Here is a 19,289-nt window from a genome sequence, read left to right as displayed (position 1 = left end):
AACATACATGTAAAAAAAATTGGTGGCCGAAATATGACAAGCTACCAGTATTTACCGAGCAGTTATTGATGCCAAATATGGCATTATAGGTCTTAAATTAGTCTTTCTGGTCGTCAAATAGTAATTGTTATGACTTGTGTACACTATGTACATAAAAGGTACTACTTTATGATAAGGTTCTTATTTCATAAAAGTATAACAAATGGATAGAACATCGCATTACGAAAAGATCTATTTCTGGGTCAAAAAGGATGACAATAACAATATCTCTGCAACATACTTTTCACATATGCAGTACTTTATTTGATTTTAGTTGAATTTTCAAGAAATTTTGGGTTCTAGGGTAACATATGATCACATAATTCATACACAAATCCTTCAAATTGTCTTGACTACCTCACAGAGACATCCTCTCTATGATGGTAACAAGTAACAAAAACATTTTCCACAATGTGAAAGGTTGCGGCAGTGTGCTTGCATGAAAATTAATAGGGATCCTACAATGTATTTGAAGAAATAGTCAAATAATAGTAGTTCAAAATTCAAGATTCCCACTTACAGATTTGAAAAATATGAACATACATGTACGTATGAGCTGATAATTCAATATTTATGATTTTTAACTTACCTCTAGGTGAATGTTGTATAGCATTTTCTTTGATACATTCCAATGTTTCGTAACCCCAACGTTTATCAAACTCCTCTTTACCTCCATCTAATCTTAACCTCGGATAGCTCTGGTATCGCATATGATTCGCAGACTGAAAAATAAAACCAGAAATCATTAATGTCAAGAATTAAGTGTCTTGTACATTTACATATCAAAGGTATGATTTACAGAAGTTTTTATTTTGCCATTTAAAAATGACCTTTCAATTTGGCAATAATACATTTACTTATCAGTGAACATGTAACTCCTATTTGTATAAACAAAATCAGAACGAAATGAAATGGGGTTTAACCCCAAGCTGAACCAAGGAAGATGGGCATCCACCATCCAGTGTGCTATGAGGGAAAATTTACACCAGCTCTTCATCAAATTCCAAATGCCAATATCAAGGATAGAAAGGATCTTGGTTTTCCATCCCATCAGAACAACTAGACACTATTCCTTGCCATACCATACTCAGTGAACCCCCGTGGCTTCATTTTAAACACAAGTAAATGTTAACATAATATCCGAAAACTAAAATTCTCTCTAAGATAAGAACTTTAAGTTCATAATAAATAATTAAGTTGATGGGGATACATGTACATAATCATGACCTATAAAAATTGTACACAAGAGAGAGAGAGAGAAATGGGGTTTAACGTCCACTCGACACAAACTAGGTCATTTCGGGACTAACATATGGTTTAATTTTATTTACATAATTCGCTTGCGCGTAGGGGTCTTTAGCAGTGGGAGGAAACCGGAGGACCCGGAGAAAACCCACGAGGTTGGACAGGCGACCCTACTCCTTGCCACGTACAACCAGGGATTCGAAACCAAAATTGTACACGAAGTAGACAGTACCTGTGTATATATTTGATTCTAAGATAGTCACGAAAAGCATGGAAATACACCCACACGTTAGGTCTTAACAGCAGCTTATCTGAAAATTGATATGAATCTAGGATCCTTCAATAAATCTAATCCCTATCGATTTTCTGGAATAGAAAGCCCTAAATTGCTAAAGATAGGTTGCTAGGCAATAAAACATACGCCCACAGCAGCTAAATCGTCCGTGCGGTCGACAAGGGTTGTCGCATATTTATTCTTTTGTTGGTAATTAGGGGGAATTTAATAGACAATTTCATACAGATGACATTATAATTTTCATTGTTTGAGGGTTCACAAGGTTCTAAAAACTAAAACAAGGGCCGTAACTTGGGAAGTAGTCTACAGAAATTGTTGAAATTCGACAGGCTTTTTCGTTTTACTAATTCAAATAATGCATATATAAATTTTATAAAGGTCAGATGATAACTTTTGTCGTTCGAACATTCACAAGGTTCAACAAAGTAAAACAAGGGCCATAACTCTAGATGTAATTAACGGAAATTGCTGAAATTCAACAGGCTTTTTTGTTTTACTAATTTAAATGATGCATAGAAATTTCATACAGATCTGATAATAACTTTTGTCACAAGGTACAACAAAGTGAAACAAGGGCCATAACTCACCGCGTAATAAACAGAAATTACTAAAATTCAATAGGCTTCTTCGTTTCACTAATTTAAATGATGCATATTAATTTCAAATAGATCGGATTTTAACTGTTGTCATTAGAGCTTTCACAAGATTTAACAAAGTGAAACAAGGGCCATAACTCTAGATGTAATTAACGGAAATTGCTGAAATTCAACAGGTTTCTTTGTTTTACTAATCGAAATGATGCCTATAAATTTCATACAGATCGGTTGATAACTTTTGTTGTTAGGGCGTTCACAAGGTGCAACAAAGTGAAACAAGGGCCATAACTCCAGAAGAAATTAACAGAAGTTCTTGAAATTAAAAAAGCTTCTTCATCTCACTAATGCAAACAACATACATATATATATCAATTTTAAAAAAAATCAGATGATAAATGTAGTCTGTGTGGTGTTCACAAGAAATTGTGGACGACGGAGGACGGGGGCGACGGCAATATACGACCACATTTCCATGTGGGCTTATAAAAATCAACATGGTTCAATCTTTTTAACCCATAAGGTTGGGCCTGGGACCCTACTTCCTGTTAGGTACATGTACAAGCTAGAGGAGGAAGGTGGGGCAACCCATTTGAAAGTCCGAACACTGCCAGGCCGTCCGGCCAGCATCATTGACGAGGGAGAAAGGATTTTCTACAAACCTAGATGTATTAAAATGATTTATAAGTCACGACTGACTGCTTATTGTAGTTTTACACTTAAGGGCATTAAGTTGTCCATGAAATTAATTTAAGAATGCCATTTCAAATAATCCATTTGATTACATGCCAGTTCAATATCCAACACTCTTAATCTTTTTATTGTAAAATTTCTCTCTTCATAGGCCATATCTATGTTTTTTAAATTAATCCTAATTCGTCGTCACGATTCATGTTTGTTTATATTAATGCAAGAATTATGGGATTTACTGTGGGAAGGGGTGCAACTCTTACTTGACTTGGCCAAAGATACTGGATAATCAACCACATTAAAAACCAAACGCATGGGCAATGGACTTTACGTCAAATGTTGACAACGGTCCCAGACCCTCCGTACGTTGAAGACTAGGAGGTTCTGGGTGACCGAGACTAGATGGTTGAAGACTACCATTTTTGAATGTATAAAATAATTTTGAGAACAGCAGAGTAGTGCACTGTATCAATTATTTACTTTTACATCAAAATTGTTGTATTTTAAAACTTGTTGTGGACGTATTCAGAGAATTAACCCAAAATTACAAAATCTTGTTTAAAGGTAAATCATAATGAACAAAGATTTTAAAATACTTTGAGTTGATATTTTATGACATTTTTGGTGTCGAAATGTTGTATTTTAAAACTTGTTGTGGACATATTCAGAGAATTAACCCAAAATCACAAAATCTTGTTTAAAGGTAAATCATAATGAACAAAGATTTTAAAATACTTTGAGTTGATATTTTATGTCGTTTTTGGTGTCAAAATGTTGCTTATAACCTCTACTTTTGATCCAAGGAGGGGAATATTGATATCTCTTTTTAGCATGTACTAACAGAATTTCCAAGAAAACTTATCGTTTTTGGCATATAACAAAAAATGTTATATCTTATGAACAAAACTTACAGTGCTTACTTTAAAATGTGCATTTTAGACTGCTCAACGCCCTTAATCCTGTGTACATGTATCCTTGTTTATTTTATTCTACTCTAGCTCTATCTTATAGTCTGTTAGGATAGTACATGTACAAATGTAGGAAAGCACATATGTTTATTTAAAGGATTTAGACAAGCATTTAATCAATGTATTTATTCCACAGAAGGTACATATACAATGATTAGCTAGATAAAAATATAAAGTCGATATACATGTAGACACATTTTGGAAGGAGAAATCATTTCCATCAAAAATTACATTGAGGTTAAAGGTATAAAATTATTGTTTTACTTGTTAGATATCTCTCATTTCAATGATCAAATAAATGTACAATGTGCTGGAGTATATTATCTATTAAATATCTGATGTAGCTGTACATGTGCTGGAAATGATAGCCCCATATTAATTAACTATTACTTTAATTTTCTAACCTCTTCTGTATTGTGACTAGTCAGTGAGCAGATGTCTGTCTGTAAAACAACAAACTTTGCTTCCCAAACAGGCGACGGCTGAATTCCATCATAAAATAATCGACATTCTTGATGATGGTCCACTTCTGAAATAATGTACATGTCATAAAATAATTGTCTCAATGAGTTGTAATCATAATGCTGTTTTAAACTAAAGACTGCATAAAAAGGATGGTCAAAAATTCAACATAATCATCAAAATTCAAAACAGGAGAGCACTTACTACGATGGAATTGAACAATCTAGAAATACATGTACTCAAATACATGTACATGTACATTGTACCTTACCGGTTTACTTTTTTTATGGCATGTGTAGAGCTTATTTTACACAGGTACGCAAAAAATGATGTTTCCTGCGTTCCAGTATAGAATTAGAATAGAAATAGAATAGAATTTTAATGCATCAAAACATATTTATTGGTACTTTAATAATACAGTCTGCAAGCAAGCCCTTCTTACCCATATTTAAAGATAGAAATAAATACACCAACACAGCAGTTTTGTCTCTTAAACAAATATAGCCATAGGCAGCAACTTATCCAAAAGAAAAGCTTGTACAGCTCATCTTAGCATTGTATTGAGATTTTTTCCCAAATGGTTTCATCCTTTTAGCTATACTACATACATTGTACTACATTAATCGAAATAAAACTAATCCCATCTATTTATCACGTGACTCTAAAAGCAGAGGTGGATCAAGGCTCTGATGGGCCCTAGGCAGTTCGACCAGCTGGGCCCTTTGCAGAACTGGTTTGCCGTAGTAAAATTAAGACCGCTGTAAGAGAAACGAAATTTCTGAAGATATACTGATGGAATAATGTCAAGCACTACAACTTAGTCAAACATTACCATGTAAGTCGGCCTGTGACAATCAATTGATGCTCAGAGGAGCACAGCAACAACCAATTGATGGATAAAATGAAAACAAACTTAATTTCCAAGCTGTCATCATCACTTTCAGAAATCACTCCCACCTGGTCGGTCGACCACTCATTATTCTTGATGATATCATTTGTGTTTTCATCGACTGAGCAGTGACCCTGTCCCTGGCCGCGGAAGAACATTGTGATTTTGGGCATAGTTTTGGCCGCTTTTTACAGCATTTCAGCTTCATAGTTTTTTTTCTCTTCTGCCATCCACACCTTTGGCTTTGGGTCATATCAACGGCGAACCGGCCTACGTTGAAATCATGCGGCATTCACGTAATGAAGGAAAGACAAATTTCAAGAGAAAATCGCAATAACTTTTTTAAAATGACAGCAAAACGGGATACCAGGCTAATGCAAGGCAATTGAGTGATCAGTCTCTCAGTTGGAGTGATCGATCACACTAAAGCTCATCTCGAGCGCTATGGTGTCAAAGACCGTGTGGGCCTTCTTGCCTCATAGTGAACTACCAACACAACTGAGTGAGGTTCGTCGGAAGTCTAGTCCAGTGAATTAAATAATGTAAAACATCAAATTTAAAAAGGTCGTCAAAAATTTTATGGGTCCTATTTTTTCTTGGGCCCTAGGCAGCTGCTTACACTGCCTTTGGGGTAATCCGCCTCTGATTGATTGATTGAGGGAGAATCCATTATCATCATCTTGTATTTTTCGTTAGCCAGTTTCCATCTACTACAAATATCGAAGTCTAATTTAATTCCTGGAATACCTTCTGTGAATTTCTTTTTCCATGGTTTAATCGCAGTCTACTGATCGTTTAATTCTCTTGATGTTACCCACTAGATCAACACACAGGAATCATTCCTTACGTCACTAAAGCAGACAGCTAAACTGACAGCCTGTCGTTTAGGGATACTCATACATTTTTGTCTTGTACAATGACCATGGGTGTTTTTCAGTGAACCTAGTATTTTTCTAGTAAGATTGGGTATTCCTACTTCCCATATATACCAAAATTGTCACACTCATTGAAAATAACTACTGGATAAATACTTTTGTGGGAATGTATCTATAAATCCTACATATTTATCGGTATATATACTACTATGGGCTAGTTTAAAAGAATTAACAAGTTGTTGACTGTAGACTTACTGTATACCAATGATAACATATACATGGAGTTGGAGGCATGGAAGATCGCCTACATATACATTATACATGTAATCCTTATACATGTATGTGTAGGTCTATTTCATTTCTTTAGATAAGACCCGATGCACTTTTTATAATAAGGCGTCGCTCCAAAAATAAACCAGCGGCTGCCAGGCAGGATATGCCCACATTTTCGAGAGATGGATAGAGAACAAGCTAAAATGAAAGTGATTTTTCCTTCAATCAAGGGCCATAATTCAGGAAATTACAATTCGATATGCGCAAATATCGAAAGGAACCAAGATCTTTGTGTTATAAACTTACATTTCAAGTTTCAACAAAATCGGATTAAAATTGTGACCTCTATAGGGTCCACAGCCTTGATATACCATATTTTTACGCTATTTGAGAACGAAGGGCGGCCATTTTGTCTGTCAGTTTTGGGCTGATTTTCACGAAATTCGAACTCAGCCGTCCTTAGGGTGTAACGGTGATATAATAATACGTATTTTTAAATCGGATAAAAATTTGACCTCTATAGGGTCCACAAACTAAAAACACGATTTTTCGTACAATCAGGGGCCATAATTCAGGAAGTTACAGTCCGATATGTGCAAATATCGAAAGGAACCAAGATCTTTGGGTTATAAACTTACATTTCAAATTTCAACAAAATCAGATAAATATTGTGACCTCTATAGGGTCCACAAGCTAAAAACGCAATTTTGCATACAATCAGGAGCCATAAGCAATCAAGTTACAGTCCGATACATGCCAATATCGAAAGGAACCGAGATCTTAGGGAGATAAACCTATATTGTAAGTTTCGTTGAAATCGGATAAAAATTGTGACCTGTAGAGTGTCCACAAACAATTGTGGACGGACAGACAGACCGATGGACGGACGGACAAGAGTGACGACAATACGTCCACATGAAAATGTGGGCATATAAAAAACATCTTTTTAACGACTGATTGGAAGTTTCACACTGAAATGTTGGTGTAGCAAAAATAAATCAAGGATTCCCTTTAAAAAAGGTTTAAATATTATTGAAGACATAATAAAGTTTCACGTAGAAAATTGTACTAATTTGATTACTAAAAATGACAAAGATTAGCGACAGAAGAATTTCCACTCAAACAACACTCAATGCGAGTATCTGTGTTTGTTTTCATTGTGTAGAATAAAAAAACAACCAGCGGCTGCCAGGCAGGATACGCCCACATTTTGCAAGAGATGGATAGAGAACAAGCTAAACAAAAAGCGATTTTTCGTACAATCAGGGGCCATAACTCAGGAAGTTACGATCTGATATGGCGATGCGCGAATATCGAAAGGAACCAAGATCCTTGGGTTATAAACTTACATTTCAAGTTTCATCAAAATCAGAAGAAAATTGTCACCTCTAGAGGGTCCACAACCTTGATATATCATATTTTTACGCTATTTGAGTACGAGGGGTGGCCATTTTGTCTGTCTGTTTTACGAAATTCGAACTCAACCATCCTTAGGCAGTCGTTGTTGTTTGTATTTCAGAGGAGAGCCCAAAAAGCTCTCCTCAATCATTAACAAATTGAAAAAATCGCCCCACTCAAAAAACTCTCCCAGTTTCGATAAGAAGAGTGATTTAGAAATTAAGGAGAGTGATCTGATATTAAGGAGAGTGATTAGTTATGTGCATGGGAAATGGTTCTAAGATCAATAACTGCATGTAATGGGGTCATTCCTCGTTTCATAAATGATAATAAACCCCAATGACTATGAAAAGGAGAGCGATTTTCAGTTTTAAGGGGAGGGAAAAAAACTCCCCTCGGTCGACATGCAGGTGAGCAGCAGGTGCTCAAGAGCGATCGCTCGCCTTAACCAGCGGCTGCCAGGCAGGATACGCCCACATTTTTGAGAGATGGATAGAGAACAAGCAAACAAAAAAGTGATTTTTCCTACAATCAAGGGCCATAATTAAGGAAATTACAATTCGATATGCGCATATATCGAAAGGAACTGAGATCTTTGTGTTATAAACTTACATTTCAAGTTTCAACAAAATCGGATAAAAATTGTGACCTCTATAGGGTCCACAACCTTGATATACATTTTGTCTGTCAATTTTGGGGCGATTTTCACAAAATTCAAACTCAACTGTCCTTAGGGTGTAACAGTGATATAATAATACGTTTTTTTAAATCGGATAAAAATTATGACCTCTATAGGGTCCACAAGCTAAAAACGCGATTTTTCGTACAATCAGGGGCCATAATTCAGGAAATTACGGTCCGATATGCGCGAATATCGAAAGGAACCGAGATCTTTGGGTTATAAACCTCATTTCAAGTTTCAACAAAATCGGATAAAAATTGTAACCTCTATAGGATCCACAACCTTGATATACGATATTTTCACGTAATTTGAGAACGAAGGGCGGCCTTTTTATCTGACAGTTTTTGGTCGATTTTCACGAAATACGAACTCAGTCGTCCTTAGGGTGTAACGGTGATACAATAATATGATTTTTTAAATCGGATAATAATTATGACCTCTATAGGGTCCACAAGCTAAAAACACGATTTTTCGTACAATCAGGGGCCATAATTCAGTAAGTTACAGTCCGATATGCGCGAATATCAAAAGGAACCGAGATCTTTGGGTTATAGACTTACATTTCAAGTTTCAACAAAATCGGATAAAAATTGTGACCTCTATAGGGTCCACAACCTTGATATACCATTTTCTTACGCTATATGAGAACGAACGGCGGCCATTTTGTGTGTCAATTTTGGGCCTATTTTCACGAAATTCGAATTCAGTCGTCCCTAGGGTGTAACGGTGATATAATAATACCTTTTTTAAGTCGGGTAAAAATTATGATTTCTACAGGGTCCACAAGCTAAAAACGTGATTTTTCGTACAATCAGGGGTCATAATTCAGGAAGTTACGGTCCGATATGCACGAATATCGAAAGGAACCGAGATCTTTGGGTTATAAACTTACATTTCAAGTTTCAACAAAATCGGATAAAAATTGTGACCCCTATAGGGTCCACAACCTTGATATACCATATTCTTACGCTATTTGGGAACGAATGGCGGCCATTTTGTCTGTCAATTTTGGGCCGATTTTCACGAAATTCGAACTCAGTCATTTTTAGGGTGTAACGGTGATATAATAGAACGTTTTTTTTAAATCAGAGAAAAATTATGACTTCTATAGGGTCCACAAGCTAAAAACGTGATTTTTCGTACAATCAGGGGCCATAATTCAGGAAGTTACAGTACAATATGCGCGAATATTGAAAGGAACCGAGATCTTTGGGTTATAAACTTACATTTCAAATTTCATCAAATTCAGAAGAAAATTGTGACCTCTATACCATATTTTTACGCTATTTGAGAACGAAGGACGGACATTTTGTCTGTCAGGTTTGGTCCGATTTTCATGAATTTGGATCTCAACCATCCTTAGGGTGTAACGGTGATATACTCAAACGATTTTTGAAATTGGATAAAAATTATGACCTCTATACGGTCCACAAGCTAAAAACGCGATTTTTCGTACAATCATGGGCCATAATTCAGGAAGTTACGATCCGATATGCGCAAATATCGAAAGAAACCAAGCTCTTTGGGTTATAAACTTACATTTCAAGTGTCAACAAAATCAGATAAGAATTGTAAACTCTATAGGGTCCACAAGCTAAAAACATGATTTTTTCGTACAATCATATGCCATAATCCATGAAGTTTTTGGCCCGCTACATGCCAATTGCAAAAGCAACCAAGATCTTTTGGAGATAAACCTATATTTCAAGTTTCGTCAAAATCGGATAAGAATTGTGACCTGTAGAGTGTCCACAAACAATTGTGGACGGACAGGGGCGACGGCAATATATGTCCACATGAAAATGTGGGCGTATAAAAATTGACAAAATGTCACAAAATTTTTAGAGTTCAGGAATTACTTCATGATGGTTAGCCAAAAACCTGCATCAATTTTTCTTTAGGCCTAAAATGAAGATCCACTTGAACCGTCAAACACAGAGAAAATTATCATTAAATTTTTTCCTCATCATTTAATATAATTGTGTTCATTAATTTATAAAATCTTTAACAAGAAAATGATTTTATATTTTGATCTTTATGCCTGTTAAAATCACTGAAGTGTGTTGAAAGAAGTCAGCGATGCATGGAAGATGTCTGATATAATGATGATAAAACTCAATATAATGTATCTAGTTCTGATTTTATTGATCTTTCAACATGATTATAATCCATGCTTAAATAATTTTCAATATTTAATTCCATCATTCCCCGTGTGAGACTTGGTTATATGCAATTCCATACATCTGTTTCTATGATCAAAATCAACTGTTAGTTTATCTATATCATCTGTAATCTGTATAAAATATTTGATTTACAGTTAAACATTACTTACATGTACATGTATACCAAGAAACTAGGAAATTATTTAGTACATGTACATGTATGCAAGTCTCACAGAGACTCACACGGGCCTGCATTACCCTGGTGTGACTCTGTGGAGATGCCACAGTCACACAGTGTAACACCTACCTATGCAACTTTATGTACTGTATGTCAGATTAAAAAATTGAACATTAATCTTTTTATAAAGCAGATATCAATTAAATGGCATATCACTCTATGCATGTACATGTATGTAATTATAACAGTGTCAAACTTAGTCAAGGTATTGTATTTGTAATGAAACTATACATGGAGTTTCAACACTTCCCCTCAATTAGAAGGTGATTAATATGTTTTATATCAAATACATGTAGCTTATTTCTGCTACGCGTAAGCAGAAAATTCTCATCATCACACTCAGTCAGGACATTCGCATAATGAACATCCACAACAAGATTGAACATTCTACGTATACCCAATGAAGAATAATTCTGAAGAAAATATTCAAAAATCTTTGATTCAAAAACTAAGCGAGCAAACTTCCAAATTTCGACAAACAGTTAGTATCAGAGCACCTTTGAGATTTGTTCAAAGAATGCAAAAATGAAAACCCAAATATCTATTGAAAAATAACAGAGGTATGGATAATCTCTGATCATTTTTTAATTACAGTATCTGCAGAACCATTATGGTTTGTTTAATAAATAATTCCGCAGAGGCCAAAGAAATCTAGATGGTAGAGTGTTTGCCCCCTGCAACTTTTGACTAAAAACACAATGTTGCCTTACTAAGTCTGTTAATTAGTTGGTGTATAATAACAAAGACTTGTTAGCTACAGTACATGTATGTAGTTTTAACCAGGTTATGTAAACTTGGCACAAAACTTAACTCAGTGTTAATTTATACTGAAACATACACGTACAGTACATGTAGACATAGCAATAGCTGTGTACACTATTGACATAGTTGACGTTTTAAATTCATGTACGTCTTCCTAAACCATCGTACTTAGGCCCCCTTACATGTATGTATTTTGTTTAAAGGAGAAGTACCTCATTGATTTGGTTAACAAGAGGTTGCCATGCAAGATACTCCCACATTTTGCAAGAGATGGACAGAAAACAAGCTAAAAATAGTAAAAAAGGCGATTTTTCATACAATCAAGGGACATAATCCAGAAAGATTGGGTCCGATATGCGCAAGTACATGTATTGAAAGGAAACAAGACCTTTGGCATATAAACATATGGTATACACTTTAAGCTTCAATAAAATCACATAAAACCTTGGTATTACATGTACATACTACATGTACATTATAAGGGGAGCAGCAATTTCGATCTGATTTTCACAAAATTCAATGTAACAGTGATAAATTTAAACAGTTTTTAAAATCAGATAAAAATTGTAACCTCTAGAGGGTCCACTTGCTAAAAAAACATGATTTCTCATACAACCAGGGGCCCATAATCCATGCAGTTATAGTCCGATATTGCAAGGAACTGAGATCTTTAGGTTGTAAACATACATTTTAAGTTTCATCAAAATTAGATAAAAATTGCGATCTCTCCAGTGTCCAAAGGCTAAAAACGTTTGAAAGGAACCAAGATCTTTGGGAGATACATCTAAACCTATATTTCAAGTTTCGTCAAAATTGGATAAACATTGTGACTTGTAGCTGTAGAGTGTCCACAAACAAAATGTGAACTGATGGACACACGGACGGACAGGGTGACAACAATATACGTCCACATGAAAATGTGGGTGTACATGTGTAAAAATTAAGCCTGGGATTATTAATGCCAATTTTTTCAGGGGTTTTTTACCACTTTTCCTTAGACTTGCTCATTGATGTGTCAAGTATCTTTTGTCTACTGCATTTCAACCTACAAATACATTGTACCAATCAAAATCTGCAATAAAGATAATTCTGAACAAGCCAACAGTGAGGCGGATCTCCCAAACCGAGAATTATTGTGTTCCAAAGTCTTGACCAATCAAATTGCTTATCACTCTGCTTACCCTTAGCAGAAAATGTTCATTATCGAACTTAGTCAAAGTATTGATGTGATGAAACTATACACCAAGTTTCATCACTCTCACTTTATTAGAACTATAAGTTATCGTGTCCCAAAGCATCAACTAATCAAATTGCTTATCTCTGCTTACCCTAAGCAGAAAATGCTCATCTTCAAACTCCATCAAGGCATTGACCTAATAAACACCTACATGTACAAGTTTGAACATTCTAGCTCAATTAGAAGGAGAATTACATGTATTGTGTCTCATAAAGTGTGACAGACAGACGGACAGACAGGCAGACGGACGAACCCATTTTAATAGTCCCCTGCTTTCTTCGAAAGGCGGTGGACAAATAGGTTGGGGCGGGGGCGGGGTAAATCACAATTGCAATTTATTAAATCTTGGTTGGATTGTTCATGGAATGAAATTGGGTTTGGCTTCTGCTTTTCTGCATCAAACGAGCTAATGCCGAAGGATTGTATTTTTTGATGGTATATTTTGCAGTTATCCCTCAGAATTACTTTCTAATTCATGAAATCTTTTGACAATGATTTTAGATAAAGCATGAGTGAACACCTAAATCCACTTCTCATGTACAATTTCAGCAGTACTTGAACAGTGCAGTCAACACCCACTGCACTTCCAACAGTCTGACCCTAATCCTTGACCTTGTTGAATACTCAAGTCTTTAAAAATACTCTTCATAATTTGATATGAAGTGGATATATACATGTAACACTTGATAAATAATAAAAACCTCTTTTTCCGGTTGGTAAATAAATCTGCTAAAATCATTAGAAGAATTACTGTTATTTCATTTTATATACATAGTAATGGACAGAATGCTTTAATCCCAAAGCCATTGCTGTCATGTTATTATTACCATGTCGTTAACTTATTTTTATGATCCAATAAAAAAATTTGATAATATATAGTGACTGGTTGTCATTACACATTGAACATACTGCATGGAATGTGTATGTCTTGAAAAAAATGTAGCCATAGACAGCAACTTATCCTCAGACCTAAAAAAGCTTTTATACATCTTACAGTCATGTTATATAGACTTTAAATCAAAATATTAACATGACAGACTGATAATCTCAAAGTCAGCCATATTGTCTGTATATGTGAATATACAATTAAGAAATAAATTATGCATTTTTTAAGGTATTTGCCATTTTGTTGATCAAGTGATAAATAAATTAACAGTTACATGTTAATTGTAATCGCCATCAGTTCCAAGTCAATATGAGTGCTTTGAATTCAGTTGCTGATTTGATCGACAGTTGCAACTGGTTGAAAGCAGTTGTTCCGAGTTGCAAAGTCGACATACAATGTAAGCCTGCTTAAATCTACAAATATTAATCTAATAAAGCCGAAAAGAAATAGGCATGGGATCTTCAACAGATTTTGGCAAAAAAGAGGCCTAACCCTAAAAATGTCAATCTAATTTTGCCGTAAAGAATAGGGATCATCATCTTGTTATATTTCAGAAACATCTGATAAAAACTGTAACCTCTAATTTTCTGACAAGAAGTGTGGAAAGATGGACGTAAAGGGTGATTGTAATATGTGGATATTCTTTTTTTAAGGAATCCAGTCTCTACTTACATGTACATGTGACAATCCAATAAATTGAGGTGAATGTAGAATGTTTAAAGGACAATATTGGTGCCAGTTATTATCACATATGTGATAGAACTGGTTAAACATGTTCCAAAAATTATTTTATCACAGAGATCATTGCTACGATAGATGAGTAATCAATGTTCCAACAATAGGAATTGACGAACGCAAAAGGAAAACATGAGTTATCCCTCTATTATAACTGGCTGAAGTGACGGATGATAACAGATACATGGGTGAATTTCTGCTCACTAAAAATTCCTTCAAAGACCAAAAGTTGTTATATGAGACTGTAAGAGTATATCTGACAATTCAAAAAAGTAATTGAATGTCATTAGATAAGAGAACACGAGAAAAATAGAAACAAAAATAGAAACAGTCCATACATTACTGGTGTTTATTCATTCTATACTTATAAAAACATGGTAATGCACAGACTTTTTCTATTTTTCTTTCATGTTCTCTTATCTAGTGACAGTCAATTTTGTTTATGAATTGTCAGATATCCTTTCACAGTCCCATACAACAACTTTTGGTCTTCGAAGGAAATATTAGTGAGCAGAAATTCGCCATGTATCTGTTATCACCCGTCACTTCAGTCAGTTATAATAGAGGGATAACTCATGTTTTCCTTTTGCGTTCGTCACTTCCTATTGTTGAAACATTGATTACTCATCTATCATAGCAATGATCTCTGTGATAAAATAATATTTGGAATGTGTTTAACCAGTTCTATCACATGTGATAATGACTGGCACCAATATTGTCCTTTAAACTTTCTATTCTATTAGCTGTCCACCATCTTTCGGAGAAAGCAGGCTCAGGTAGAATGTTCAAACTTTGTGTATGTATACGTACATACATGTACAGTAGGTCTCCATAAAGTGAATGTCTTGACTGATCAAGTTCGATGATGATTTTTTTTTCACGTCTCACAGTAATGGCTGCCAAATAATGGCAAGAAAACAGTTAAAATATCAATAAAGAAAGGATACTCCTAAATGATATCATGCATAAAACACCATGGATGACTTCTGGCTCATCTTTTGATACTTTACATACATTTTGCGTAAAAGGCGAGGGTCATAACCAAAGAAGTTCAGGTCTGATGCGCACTCATTCAAAAGTCTTTCGATCTTTAATACACATACATGTAATGTTTATATAATATACATTTACATGTACATATATATGCATATGTGATGTTCATCTAAATAGGAAAAAAATTGTGGCCTCTAGAGGGTCCACAAATATCAATACATGTATGTATTACATGCTTTATCACTATCTGCGTAAAGGGGAGGGTCAAGGGGCCATTTTGACAGGAAGTTTTGGTGCGATTTTCATCAAATTCATTAATTATGGTGTGTACATTGTAACAGAGATATATTTGAATGTTTTCAAAATCGAAATAGAAATTGTGACCTCTAGAGGCCATAACCCATGAAGTTACAGTCCAATACATGTACTTGCCAAGATCTTTGGGTTATATACATATATTTTTAGTTTTTTCAAAATGGGATAAATTTTTTTGACCTCTCATACAATCAGGGGCAATAATCTATGAAATTGGTCTTACAGTTAGATTACTCAGATACATGCCAAAATTGAACCCATCCGATATCCTTGGGATACATGTATAAACATATATTTCAAGTTTCATCGTAATCCTATAAAAATTTTAACCTATAGAGTAGCCACAACCAAATGTGAATGTATGGGCAACATCATAATACATCTACATGAAAATGTGGGCATATAAAAATACATGCATGTTCAGCTCTGTTTTACTACATCTAGTACTATAAGGTCATCTATTCAACCCACGATCTCTGATGGTCTGATATTTGTAATGAACAGGATAAATGAAACTAGAGATTGACTTTCATCTGGATTATCGCTCTTATTGTTAAAAAAATTTGATGGTCTAACTCATGACGTCAATTGACAGGCTATCACCATTTAGGAGAAAACCACCGTCAAGACTGGTCGCATTATTTCTATTACATCATTCTTGTAAACCATTCATTGATTTTTTTCATTTTGAGTGAAGCCTGCATCATTACAGACCATGGACTGTACAGTACAATGGACGCTTAAGACTCATCCCCTTGATTTGAAATTTGTTGTTTATTTCTTGCAATGTCTGTGTTGTTTGTATTGTCCGCAGGTTTGTCTTATCGGTTTTGTTTTGCGTGTACATGTATGTTAATAGTAATAAAGACTATTAAAATAAAGGGGATCACGTGGCTAAGTGGGCAAGAAGCTGGCTCACTAGCCTGAAGGTCGGGTGTTCAATCCCTGCATTGGCCGAGAAAGTTCATCCAGATTTTCCGGCGTGGTTTCCCCTTGTCAGTGATGCAGGACGGAGGGCCGTCTTCATTAGCCCAGTTTAGGAGCAGAACAGTAGGACGTTAAACCCCATTTCATTTCAATTAAAATAACCTTTCTTCTGTTCTACCATTTGTACATGTATCTGATTATGTGCAGATTCATTAAAGCAGATTCATTCATCTTTTTTTTACAAGTACAATTTACATAATACACTGGGTCATTTCAAGTTTTTGTTTAATATCTAAAAAGGTTTTATGACAACTAAAATTACATAACATTTTTTTTAAATATTCAGCTACATGTATGTAAATGTATATGCTCATCTAGTGGCATCTACTGATGATCATTTAAACACCACAGATCAATAAAGAATAGGATTACATATAGTTTTTCCACACACCCAAGTTGATTCATTTTAACAGACTAGTAAGGACATTATTTATTCATGATTAACACTACATGTACACTGTACAACAACCCATACACCATCATTGATATGTGCCCCCCCCCACCCTCCACTGTATATTCTATCTTCACTTTATCTGTGTGATCAATCCTAAACTTGTATTTGAATAATAGACTTTATCTCAGTCTACCCAGCCGTAAATGTACATGTACTTAAACAATGTTTCAAAAAGAGGGGGTGGGGGGAGCACCGGAATATGGGGTTCGTGCTCTCGTAATGCTTCACATGAAATTTGAAAAAAAGCTACTATTTTAATCCAGATTAGCGAGCCAATGTCGTACCCACTGGGTCACCGTAGCTCCCTTCGGAAGGTTGATCATCTTTTCCATAATTCTTGCGAATTCTCTTTAAATTTGGTGGGAAGAACTGGGGTCATTTGGATATCTCAGTATTCTGCGATATTCTGTTCCTGAGTTATGTCCCCTTTTCTGCACACCTTGTGAACTCAACAGAAACTGTACAGCATTAAGCCTGTAAGAGGATTAGCCCTTTTGATTTTCAAATTTGGTGTGAAGCATTGGGATGCATTGATCTTATTAATCTTAAACATTCTCAGCCTTTTTCTTCAAGAGGTATGTGTATGTGACATGTAAAAAAAAACTTGTGAACTCAATAGAGATCTGACTTTTTAAAGTTTACATTACAATCAAGTTTTCAGATCAGATAATTGCTATCTATGGCCATCCTTTTTTTTTTAAGACACATAGCTAGCCAGTTGCTGTGTAGGCCTAGGGAAACATAGTCGAAATGTTGCACATAATCAAGTAGGCTACATTCTCTTTGAATTAGCTCCTTGTTATTAATGTAAATTAAAATTGCCAATTTGGCTTAAAAAACAGTAAATTATCAAATATAGATTATCATTATATGAGTTGAAATAATGGTGGATTTGGCTAAATCGTGTTAATTAACCCTTGGAATTCGCATTTTGCGGGGCATTTTGACACAATAAACGTCACGATTGTAATGTATATAAAATGACAATTTGGCATAAAGAACGGTATATTATCAAATATATAGTATGAAATATCGATATTAATTATTATCTGTAAGTTGAAATAATGGGGGTTTTGGCTAAATCGTGCTACCGTGTTGCGTTATGCCAATTGTTGTTGTTACTTAGGAAAGGACAACATTATTGAACAAATTGTTAGGCCCTAATACTAATACTAATAGAAACATTTTCTGAAGAAAAACAACAACATTCCTTTCGTCAGTGTACATGTATTAACTTTTTTTTTTTTTTACTTTATATAGTTTCGTTCGTTGAGTAAATCTTAATATAAAGACAGGTTTCTGTTTAAATGTCGTGCAAACAATTTGTCAGTCTGACATACGAGTAAATAGAGTTGAAGACGGTGAAAACATTCTGACACATTTATGCGATCCGATATATTTCTGGATTAGAAAATAATTTTAGACCTACCCCAAATATTAAGCCACCCTTCAATTCTGCCGGGTAAATGAAGCTTTAAACTATATTTTCCAACAGCCATTCTGTGCTCTGGTGATAATCCATTTAACTGTCCATCATATTTAATCGCATAAAATTATTCTTGAATGAATGAATCCATTACACACGTTTCCGTCGATGTTCAAACATGGTATATTAACCGCCTTACATCTCGTAGTGATATCTTAAAACGGATTATTTCAATAATTAAATTATTCATTGTTTCAAATAATTATTCTTTTTAGTCATATAATACATAAGTAAATTACTTTTAATGTATGAAATAGTCAATAATTGAATAATTCCAAAATGATTTACATTGTTCTAAGTGTTTTTAAACTAGAACTCTTTTGTATCTAATTTATGTCAACATAGTGACGAGGCTAACAAATGTTTTTACCTGAACTAAAAATAGTAACAACGTGACACCTGTAAGCTAGGCGGATCCAAAGAGTACGAATAAGACAGCAAAGACGTCCGGGACATCAATGCATATTTCAAAGTCTTTAGTACACTGCCGCCACAACACTAGCTAAAGAAGATTTAGTTTAAAATACTTAGTAGATAAATGGATTTATATCGAAATGAACGGAGGTTGTTAATTAGGGCAACCTCAGAAAGTTGGAATACTTTTTTTTTTTCACAACCACATAGG

The 19,289-nt window shown here is 34.8% G+C and overlaps 1 protein-coding gene across 3 annotated transcripts in view; it reads right to left on the bottom strand.

Annotated features, from left to right (window-relative positions):
* LOC126831050 (ras GTPase-activating protein nGAP) overlaps positions 1-18,769 on the bottom strand; it is a 152,754-nt gene extending 133,985 nt beyond the window's left edge. For all 3 annotated transcript variants that reach the window (XM_050561658.2, XM_050561665.2, XM_050561683.2), the window contains exons 1-3: positions 18,608-18,769; positions 4,235-4,359; positions 629-761 (exon numbers count right to left, since the gene is read on the bottom strand). In XM_050561658.2, coding sequence (XP_050417615.1) covers positions 629-761; positions 4,235-4,359; positions 18,608-18,677 — 328 coding nt within the window. In that variant the 5' untranslated portion in view covers positions 18,678-18,769. The remainder of the gene's footprint in view (positions 1-628; positions 762-4,234; positions 4,360-18,607) is intronic.
* Positions 18,770-19,289: the final 520 nt, after the last annotated feature.

Source organism: Patella vulgata, chromosome 1 (genome assembly GCF_932274485.2).
Source record: "Patella vulgata chromosome 1, xgPatVulg1.2, whole genome shotgun sequence".
NCBI classification, from domain to species: Eukaryota; Metazoa; Mollusca; class Gastropoda; family Patellidae; genus Patella; species Patella vulgata.
Note: the sequence above shows the minus strand (reverse complement) of the source record. Positions and strands in the feature narration are given on the sequence as shown.